The 10,540-nt window shown below is 42.6% G+C and overlaps 1 protein-coding gene across 2 annotated transcripts; it reads left to right on the forward strand.

The window, feature by feature from the left end:
- The first annotated feature begins 7,394 nt into the window (after positions 1 to 7,394).
- On the forward strand, positions 7,395 to 9,787 carry LOC129850987 (uncharacterized). Of its 2 annotated transcripts, XM_055917128.1 has the most exons (8): positions 7,396 to 8,001; positions 8,266 to 8,375; positions 8,482 to 8,553; positions 8,632 to 8,715; positions 8,833 to 8,979; positions 9,058 to 9,138; positions 9,260 to 9,409; positions 9,527 to 9,787. In XM_055917128.1, the coding sequence occupies exons 1-8, from the start codon at positions 7,854 to 7,856 to the stop codon at positions 9,578 to 9,580; spliced, it is 846 nt and encodes a 281-aa protein (XP_055773103.1). In that variant the 5' UTR covers positions 7,396 to 7,853; the 3' UTR covers positions 9,581 to 9,787. The 2 variants fall into 2 exon arrangements, with proteins under 2 accessions (XP_055773102.1, XP_055773103.1); XM_055917127.1 differs by having other exon boundaries at positions 7,395 to 8,001; positions 9,260 to 9,787.
- Positions 9,788 to 10,540: the final 753 nt, after the last annotated feature.

A 10,540-nucleotide genomic window follows, 5' to 3' on the forward strand; every position in this document is an offset into this window, starting at 1 on the left:
GAATAGTTTAGTTATTAATCAAAAGTGAAGTATGGTTCTAGGTCCAATGGGTGTTGTTCATATACCACTCTGACTCAAAATCAATATATTAGATACATACTATTTATCAGCATATTGACAGATTATTGCTATCAACTGCTGGTTACAAGTTATTTTACCCTGTTTGTATTTTTTGGAACAATGGCAATTAAGTTGATTAAATTAGGTAGAATAGATAGATGGGCTACCACTGGTGTCACAGGCATCACAGGTCTTGACCACCATGTTGAGATGCTTCTTTAGGATCACGTTGTTGTTGTCAGCGTAGAAGAGTACAGAGATGGGACTGAGCTTGGTGGGTGCGCAGCATGCTTTGGGTAACTCACCTGGCTTCAGAAGGTGAACCAGCCATTGAAAACGGTAAATCAGACTCATTCATACATGCACTTTCATATAGTCAATGATAATATCGTGTTATAAAAGAGATATGGGTTATTTAAGCAATAAGGCCCATGGCGGGGTGGTATATTGGCCATATAACACAAACATCAGAGGTGCCTTATTGCTATTAGAACACCTACTCATTCAAGGGTTTTTCTTTATTTTATTTATTTAACCAGGAGGGGCTCATTGAGATTTAAAATCTTTTTTTCAAGAGCGTCCTGGCCAAGATAGGCAGCACCAAGTCATTACAAAAATTACAGACAAACAACATGAAAAACTACAAGTAATCTAGTAGAAACCATTGAATTCACAAGAGTATAACAAAAATCAAAAACAGCAAATTAAAAACATTGACATCATTCATCAGTGATTTAAAAATACCAATCGGGACAAGTTCTTCCAGTTTAAAAGTATTTTGTAAGGCGTTCCAAGACGATGGCGCAGAGTACATAAAAGCTCTTTTACCAAATTCAGTTCGGACATTTGGAACAGTTAGCAGGATAAAGTCCAGCGAACGAAAAGAGTACCCACCACATTTCTGAACAATAAAAATGCCCAAATAAAAAGGTAGTAAACCCAAAATGGCTTTATAAATCAAAATATACCAGTGACTGAGCTACAAGTGACTAGAGAAGGCCAGCCAACCCTGGTATACAAAGTGCAGTGGTGCGTAAGGGTTTTGCAGTTTAAAATAAATCTCAAAGTACCATGGTAAAGGGTGTCAATTGATCTCAAACACTGAGCGGAAGCATTCATTATTAAAATATCCCCATAGTCTAGTAAAGGCATAAATGTAGCTGATACTAGCCTCCTTCTGGCTTCAAAAGAAAAACAGGCCTTATTCCTAAAATAAAATCCCAATTTCAGCCTCAATTTTTTTGTAAGTTGTTGAATATGCAATTTTAAAGAGGCCGTCATCAATTCAAATTCCAAGATATTTATATGAGGTTACAACCTCAATCTCCTTGCCCTGAAAGGTAGTAATAGGTGAAAGGTTTAGAGGTCTATTTCTTGCTTTAGAAAACACCATTAGTTTAGTTTTGTCAGTAATTGAGGATAAGCTTCAATTGACACAAGTTATGTTGAACAGTATAAAAAGCTGTTTGCAAGTTCTGGAAAGCTTTTGTAAGAGACGAGGCACAACAGTAAATAACAGTATCATCAGCATAAAAATGAAGTTGCGCATTGGACATTTTTGTCTAAATCATTTATATAAATAGTGAACAAGAGAGGACCAAGTCCAGAGCCTTGGGGCACACCATTAAAGACAGACAATTTAACAGACTTAAGCCCATTAAATTGAGTGCACTGAGTTCTATCAGACAGATAGTTAGCAAACTATGCAACTGCATGCTCTGAAAGACCTACACTCGACAAGCTCTGCCTTAGTATAGCATGATAAACTGTATCAAAAGCCTTACAGAGATCAATAAAAAGTGAGACACAGTGCTGTTTTTTGTCAAGGGCTTCAGTGATATCATTTAAAACCTTCATGGCTGCTGTAATTGTGCTATGCTTCTTCCTGAAGCCCGATTTGGTACATTGATAAAATAGAGTTAGTAAATTAAAACTCTTTTAGCTGTTCACTCACAAGGGTTTCAAGTATTTTCACCAGGGGTGACAGCTTTGAGATTGGCCTATAATTATTTAAAATAGTTTTTAAAAGTGGAAGTACAAATGCTGATTTCCAGAATTTCATTACATTCCAGGGTTAGATTGAACAGATATGTAAGTGGTTCAGCTATGAAATCAGCTGCCAGATTTAAAAAGCAGGGATCCAAAAGATCAGGACCTGCAGGCTTTCTCTGATCTAAGAATTTCAGGGCTTTATGTACCACCTGCACTGAGAATGGCAAAAAGCTAAAAGTTTGACCAGCTCTCACTGGTTCATCCACACAGGGTTGTACAGAGACAGAGGACACTGAATCAAACAGCCTACCAGATGATACAAAGTGCTCATTGAAACAATTCAGCATTTGTTTTGTCATATACAGCAAGAGAGTCCTTCAAAACACATGACGGTAATTCATTAACATTACTGTTATCAGACCTAGACTTAATAGCCTTCCAAAACTTTCTAGGGTCATTCAGGTTATCAGTGGTAACAGACATAAAATATTCAGACTTGGCCTTCCTGAGAAGAAAAGAACACTTGTTTCGTAACTGCCTAAAAATAAGCCAATCAGCAACAGAACATGATTTCCTTGCTTTAGCCCAGGCTAGATTACGGTCGTGAATAATACAAGACAGCTCAGAAGAAAACCATGGATTATCCCGCCCTTTAACCCTGAACCTGCGGAACGGGCATGTTTGTTTACTATTTGGAAAAAACCATCATGAAAGAATATCCAGGCAGTTTCCACATCAGGGATAAGCTCAATCTTGCTCCAGTCAAAATAAAACAAATCATGAAAGAAAGCCTGCTCATTAAAACACTTCAAATTTATCTTACGAATAAAACGTGGGTTTGTCTTAGGAACCTTAGTATTTCTAACATCAACAGCACAATGGTCACTTAAATCATTACAAAAAACACCAACCGCAGAATATTTATGTGGAACATTTTTTAAATCTACCCTGATGGATTTGATATTATCTGAGCATTTAAGATTTGGGCGAGTGTGTGAGTTAATCAACTGAGTAAGATTCATAGAATTACAAAACATTTTTGAATCATCAGACACCGGCTTTAACCAACACCAGTTGAGATCACCAATCAAGATCATTTCACTGTAAAGAAGTTTAGACATAAGGTGCGTCAAAGAAGAAAATGCTATTTTCTACATTGTTGAATAATAGTGAAGACATCAAAACTATGAAATAACACAAATGGAATCATGTAGTAACCAAAAAAGTGTGAAACATATCAAAACATATCATATATTTGATATTCTTCAAATAGCCACCCTTTGCCTTGATAGCTTTGCACACTCTTGGCATTCTCTTAACCAACTTCACCTGGAATGCTTTTCCAACAGTCTTGAAGGAGTTCACACATATGCTGAGCACTTGTTGGCTGTTTTTCCTTTACTCTGCGGTCCTACTCATCTCAAAACATCTCAATTTGGTTGAAGTCGGGGGATTGTGGAGGCCAGGTTATCTAATGCAGCACTCCGTCACTCTCCTTCTTGGTAAAATAGCCCTTACACCGTCTGGAGGTGTGTTGGTTCATTGTCCTGTTGAAAAACAAAATACATTCTCCTGAGTGGCGCAGTGGTCTAAGGCAAGTTGTGCAGTTAGAGATCCTGGTTGGAGTCCAGGCCCCGTCGCAGCCGGCCGCGACCGGGAGACCCATGAGGCAGGCACACAATTGGCCCAGCGTCGTCCGGGTTAGGGGAGGGTTTGGCCGGCAGGGATGTTCTTGTCCCATCGAGCTCTAGTGACTCCTGTGGCGAGCTGGGCGCAATGCACACAGACAGGGTTGCCAGGTGTATGGTGTTTCCTCCGACCCATTGGTGCGCCTGGCTTCCGGGTTAAGAAGGCATTGTGTCAAGAAGCAGTGCGGCTTGGCTGGCTTGTGTTTTGAAGGACGCACGGCTCTCGACCTTCGCCTCTCCCGAGTCGTACGGGAGTTGCAGCGATGAGACAAGACTGTAACTACCAATTGGATACCATGAAAAAGGTGTAAAAGTAACAAATAGTTTTTATTTTTTTATAATAATTTATTAAAACAAATGATAGTCCCACGAAGCCCAAACCAGATGGGATGACGTATAGCTGAAGAATGCTGTTGTAGCCATGCTGGTTAAGTGTGAATTCTAAATAAATCACAGACAGTGTCAACAGCAAAGCTTCCCCACACCATAACACCTCCTCCTCCTCCATACTTTATGGTAGGAAATACACATGCAGAGATCATCTGTTCACCCATCTCACAAAGACATGGCAGTTGGAACCAAAAATTTCAAATTTGGGCTCCAGACCAAGGGACAAATGGATTGTGTTTCATGGCCCAAGTAAGTCTCTTATTATTGGTGTCCTTTTAATAGTGGTTTCTTTGCAGCAATTCAACTATAAAGGCCTGATTCACAGTCTCCTCTGAACAGTTGATGTTGAGACGTGTCAGTTACTTGAACTCTGAAGCATTTATTTGGGCAGCAATATCTGAGGCTGGTAACTCTAATGAACTTATCCTCTGCAGCAGAGGTAACTCTAGGTCTTCCATTGCTGGGGTGGTCCTCATGAGAGCCAGTTTCATCATAGCGCTCGATTGTTTTTGCAACTACACTTGAACTATTCCGTATTGACTGACCTTCATGTCATAAAGTAATGGACTGTTGTTTCTCTTTGCTTATTTGAGCCGTTCTTGCCATAATATGGACTTGGTATTTTACCAAATAGGGCTATCTTCTAATCAATAAAACATTGTCAGAAAACAATAGTCTAAACCCAATGTCACCCATATATGGTTGAAAAGTTAGATGATTTACTGAGAATTTAACCTCACAACACCAAATATGGAACACATACAACCAAGTGCAGTGCAGTCTCAACTAGTAATGGTCACAGCAAATGATCATTATTATTTAATCAACAGTGTCAAGTACAGGTGTATGAATGTTATAATATTGTAGAGAACAATGTTACGCATGCCTCTGAAGAGGGAACGCAACACCCTGCTACAACTCAACTCCCAGTAAAGTGAAAGAGGTATGGACTGTAGGTGTGAGAAAGGACACCAAAAGGCAGAATTGACCGTTTACTAGGATTTTATTCCTTACACGTTAATATGGGGAAAAGGGTCTGGACAGAACCAAAGCAAAGAAAGTAAATGTCAAAGCCCCCCTCTCCTATCTAACCTGCTTACCCACTACGTACCTAACTTAACACCACCTGGTGCCCTAATCAAAATACAGGGAGTGGTCCGCCCAGGTCTTACCTAGTGTGCCTAGACAGTGATAATACTACTATGTATGCCCGCGGGCCTCTTGCCTAAGCACTCCCTAGGTGCCTTCCCCTTCCCCCCCTGGGAACAAATGAAACAGGATAACAAACAATTTCAATAATCAAAACAGTGTGTCCTATTGACACACAGACATAATCAATCAGCTCCCTCAGCAACAACTAACTCACTTAATTACCCACAGCCATCGGCCTCCTCTCTCAGCAATCCTCTCTCAGCAAAAATCTCTTTTCACAATCAATCTCCCTCTGCATTCATTCCTCTTTTTTCTCCTGAACAGAACACTGGCTTTTATATAGCTTCAGGAGTCTAATTGGATACAGCTGCGTCTTGACGAGGGGGCGGGGTCAGCTCCAATTAGCCATGGAGTCGACCAATCAGCTGCTTGGAGAATTCAGGAAACCATCTCCTGAAAAACACACACTCAAATACAAACTACAACACAGAAACTGGGGAACGTAACAAACAAGCTAATGATTAATTCTATGTAATTTCTAATGACATCAGGCAAAATTTCTAATGACATTTGGACATGAATTTCGTAGCTCCCTCTTGAATTGACCCTTTTTCTCTACATTGTATAGCAAGTAAGTGAACATGTAAAAATAATATATGTCATTCATCAGACGCTTTTATCCAAAGCGACTTACAATAAAACCTGCTGTCGTTTATGTATGGGTGGTGACGGGACTCGAACCCACTACCCTGGCGTTGCAAGCGTCATGCTCTATCATGGTCATGGTTGCACCTCAGCCACACTCAAGGTCCTAAACAATACTGTGCAGCCGTATTCATTGACCTGGCCAAGGCTTTCGACTCTGTCAATCACCACATCCTTATCGACAGACTCAACAGCCTTGGTTTCTCAAATGATTGCCTCACCTGGTTCATCAACTACTTCTCCGATAGAGTTCAGTGTGTAAAATCGGCTTCCTGTAGTCCGGGCCTCTGGCAGTCTCTATGGGGGTGCCACAGGGTTCAATTCTTGGGCCGACTCTCTTCTCTGTATTCATCAATGATGTCGCTCTTGCTGCTGGTGAGTCTCTGATCCACCTCTACGCAGATGACACCATTCGTATACATCTGGCCCTTCTTTGGACACTGTGTTAACTACCCTCCAGACGAGCTTCAATGCCATACAACTCTCCTTCCGTGGCCTCCAACTGCTCTTAAATACAAGTAAAACTAAATGCATGCTCTTCAACCGATTGCTGCCTGCACCTACCCGCCAGTCCAGCATCACTACTCTGGACGGTTCTGACTTAGAATATGTGGACAACTACAAATACCGAGGTGTCTGGTTAGACTGTAAACTCTCTTTCCAGACACACATCAAACATCTCCAATCCAAAGTTAAATCTAGAATTGGCTTCCTATTTCGCAACAAAGAATCCTTCACTCATGCTGCCAAACGTACCCTCGTAAAACTGACCATCCTACCAATCCTCGACTTCGGCGATGTCATTTACAAAATAGCCTCCAACACCCTACACAACAAATTGGATGCAGTCTATCGCAGTGCCATCCATTTTGTCACCAAAGCCCCATATACTACTCACCACTGCGACCTGTACGCTCTCGTTGGCTGGCCCTCACTTCATACTCGTCGACAAACCCACTGGCTCCAGGTCATCTACAAGACCCTGCTAGGTAAAGTCCCGCCTTATTTCAGCTCGCTGGTCACCATAGCAGCACTCACCCGTAGCACGCGCTCCAGCAGGTATATCTCACTGGTCATCCCCATAGCCAATTCCTTCTTTGGCCGCCTCTCCTTCCAGTTCTCTGCTGCCAATGACTGGAACGAACTACAAAAATCTCTGAAACTGGAGACACTTATCTCCCTCACTAGCTTTAAGCACCAGCTGTCAGAGCAGCTTACAGATCACTGCACCTGTACATAGCCCAAACAACTACCCCATCCCCTACTGTATTTATTTATCTTGCTCCTTTGCACCCCAGTGTTTCTACTTTGCACATTCATCTACTCCAAATCTACCATTCCAGTGTTTTTAATTGCTATATTGTATTGTAATGACCCGGCTGGGTCATAAAAGGAAAAGAGACGGACTCTAGGTGTGCAGGTCAGAACACAGGTTTATTCCTAAACTAGGCTATTGTTCAGGCCACAGCCCACGCCGCTAAATGCCGACCGTACACAATTATACCATGTTGAGTTAAGGGTCACTCATAGGAACAGATCAAGGCCCCGAACAGAAGAGAGAGAGATGAGACAGTAATCCCTATTTATGCATTTCCATACCCCGCGGGATTACCCATCATACCCCCCCAACCTTTGCATCTGTCCTGACATATTTAACCCCTGCTAGTAGCCATGAGAACCATAACACACCCACAAACACAGAACACAATACCGGGTCGTTACAGTACTTACTTCGCCACCATGGCCTACTTATTGCCCTTTTACCTCCCTTATCTCACCTAATTTGCTCACATTGTATATAGACTTGTTTTTCTACTGTATTATTGACTATGTTTGTTTACTCCATGTGTAACTCTGTGTTGTTGTATGTTAAGACTGGCGGAGAGAGTGCGTGGACGTCGGCGGCCTACTGCATCGACAGGTTGTTCAAATTCATTTGTGGCTTGTTTTTCTTGTCTTTTTCTGTTTTGCAGGGTTCGTGATTGTCGACAGGTGGACAGCGACTTCGAAGAGGGTATGTGGAGTTTAAAACTCCTATTTTACTACATTTAACAATGTCATTATAATTTGCGAAATGTTGTGTATTTCTATAATTCAGACTTGGCAAAAATGCTTGTGCTCGAGATGTTGTAGGTAGCTAGCTTGCTAGCTAACATTAACTTTAGTAACTGTTGCTAAGCGATCGACTTTTGCTCCCTAGCTAGCTAGTATTAGCAATCTTGCTATGTTTTATGTCCTAACAATTGTTTATTTTATATTGCAATGTTCCTCATTTTAGAAACAACTGTCCTGGATGAGGTCCAGTTGGATGTGCTGCCAGTCCTCCTTGATGTCCAGAATGCTGCTATCATCCTTGAGGATGTGCCAGATGTGCAGATTATCCTTGAGGTACAATTTTCTGAAAGTTTGGGGTTTTATGTTTGAAAAATATCCCAGATATTCAAGTTGTGTCTCTTTGACATGAAACAAATCTCTTGTCTGCTTTCTGCTTTAGGAGGCCACTGGCAATTGGCAGTTGATTCCGATTAGCTTCAGCCACCTGTACTGTGGGCCTGTTGTGATCAGGGTAAGAGACCCCCCACACGCAGTCACATCACGGTTACTATGTTTACAGTTTCCAACATGAATTTATTGTAATGTGCAGAACAATGCCAGTCCGGTGGTTAAAGCTTGGAGAACTTTCCAGTTCATCAGCCCCATCATCACCTACATGCGTGGGGGATCCCAGGTATGTGTCTTTGCAACTTCCTAATCTACATTGTCAGTCATTTGATCTTGATGGAAATGTGTCACAGCGATTGCTGAAGTGGTTTTGTTGATGTTGTCTTGTTGTTTATCTCAACAGCAGGTGGTGGTGAGGATGCACCACGTTAGTAGGGTGAGAGGCCTGGAGACTCAACTGGTGTGGGCCATCTCCAAGGAGACAGCCAGGCTTAGTCCAAAGGGCATCCCCTACTGTGCCACCAAAGTGCAGTCCATCACTTGGATCCAGGTAAGACGTAAATAGTATTAGATTAGGCTTTTCTTCACTTGTTACATTTGGCCTTAACATGTATTCTCTCTCTGTAAGCGTGTGGCTGGCAGGGTGACCCACTATGCATCTCACCTCCGCCACGAGACGTCTGTGGACGTGACGCTTGGCTGCTACCATGTAAATAAACAATTTCCTATGTATATAGACTAGACATTACTGGGCGTTTTTGCATTAGATTTGGTGTGTTTTCTAATATTGTGTGTGTGTGGTAAACAGGTGTGTTGTGTGTTTTGAGCAGCAGACTGATGTCTCAGTGGTGTACGCCACTCTCCACATGGGGCTGGACGGGCTTCTCTCCTCTTCAGCGTGGTCGGAGGCTGCCTCCTTCTCTACGCCCACCACTCAGCAGTTCATTGACCCAGAGCCTGAGGGCCACAACTGCTATGAGGTCAGACGTTACACACACATACTATTGACTAGGAGCATTAAGATCCTTCCATTGACCGATTGTTTGTTATGTCATTGCATTGGTCACTGATTTTGAATGCTTGTTTTGTTGTCGTAGGGCTGGGAGGAGGACCTGCTGCCTGAGGAGAGGGAGGTTCCTCTGCTAAATTGAGTTCCTCTAAATGTCTGTGTAGTCTGGGCTTGTCAGATGCTGAAGGATAGTGGTCATAATGCTGTTATCGCCCATTGACTCTAATGGTTGACATGCTCCATTCCTTCCCTTTCACAGCCTCTACCTTACCACCAAGAGGGTGGAGGACATCGCCCTGAGGCTCGTCTCCCTGCGCCAGGCCTTCACTGGGAGTGGACCCACTTTTCTTTTTCTTTTCTTTTTCTCTCTGTGACTTCTTGTTCTGTCTCCTAGAGGAAGATGCCTCACCCTAACTCTTCCCTCTTCCCTAGACCCTGCTTGGTTCCACCCTGAGCAGGAACCATCTGTTTGTGGCGGGAAAGGTCCTCCTGGGCGCACTGGTTCAGGCCAACCACATGGTAACTCACTAATTCATTCTCTTTCAAGGGAAAGAGAGCGTCCCTGAGGGGAAATGTGTTCTGTTCACTAAGATGCTCTTTTCTTTGTCATAGGACGAGGCCAAGTTCATCCGTACTTATAACGACTTTGTGGACTACCTGAGTGACCCCTCCAAGCGGAATGACATTGAGAGGGAGCTGGCTGAGGCAAAGGTGAGTTCATTAACTCTTTCAAGTCTCACTGAGTTCTTCCACATGCATGTCTTTTATACATCACAGTAGCTGATCTATATGAAATCATTCCGATTTTCTCCAAATGTGTTTTCTTGTCCTAGATCCATCATGTGAACATGATAGATGTCCTCTTTGAGCTGGTGCTGTTTGGGATGATGACAGCTCAGAAGTCCCTGAGGGTGGTAAGTAGCATCTCACTGGTATATGTTTTGATATCTATTAGCAGTTTCACTTAAATTCCTCTTCTCTTCTATTCTCTCCTCTTTTCTCCTCCTTTGTTTCCTTTAGCACCCCGGGGGGTTTGTGGAGCGTCTGTACGCTCTCCTATACTCCTTCCTGCCCACTGCTGCCAACAGGGAGCCAGAGGCTG

This window comes from Salvelinus fontinalis, unplaced genomic scaffold (genome assembly GCF_029448725.1).
Source record: "Salvelinus fontinalis isolate EN_2023a unplaced genomic scaffold, ASM2944872v1 scaffold_2625, whole genome shotgun sequence".
In the NCBI taxonomy this organism is placed as follows: domain Eukaryota; kingdom Metazoa; phylum Chordata; class Actinopteri; order Salmoniformes; family Salmonidae; genus Salvelinus; species Salvelinus fontinalis.

Bases quoted from the DNA above. Each gene is read 5' to 3' on its own strand.
- LOC129850987 (XM_055917127.1), top strand. From the start codon at position 7,854: ATGTTAAGACTGGCGGAGAGAGTGCGTGGACGTCGGCGGCCTACTGCA. The intron at 8,002-8,265 runs GTATGTGGAGTT...TCCTCATTTTAG, and splicing joins GGACAGCGACTTCGAAGAGG to AAACAACTGTCCTGGATGAG. The intron at 8,980-9,057 runs GTAAGACGTAAA...TCTCTCTGTAAG, and splicing joins AGTCCATCACTTGGATCCAG to CGTGTGGCTGGCAGGGTGAC.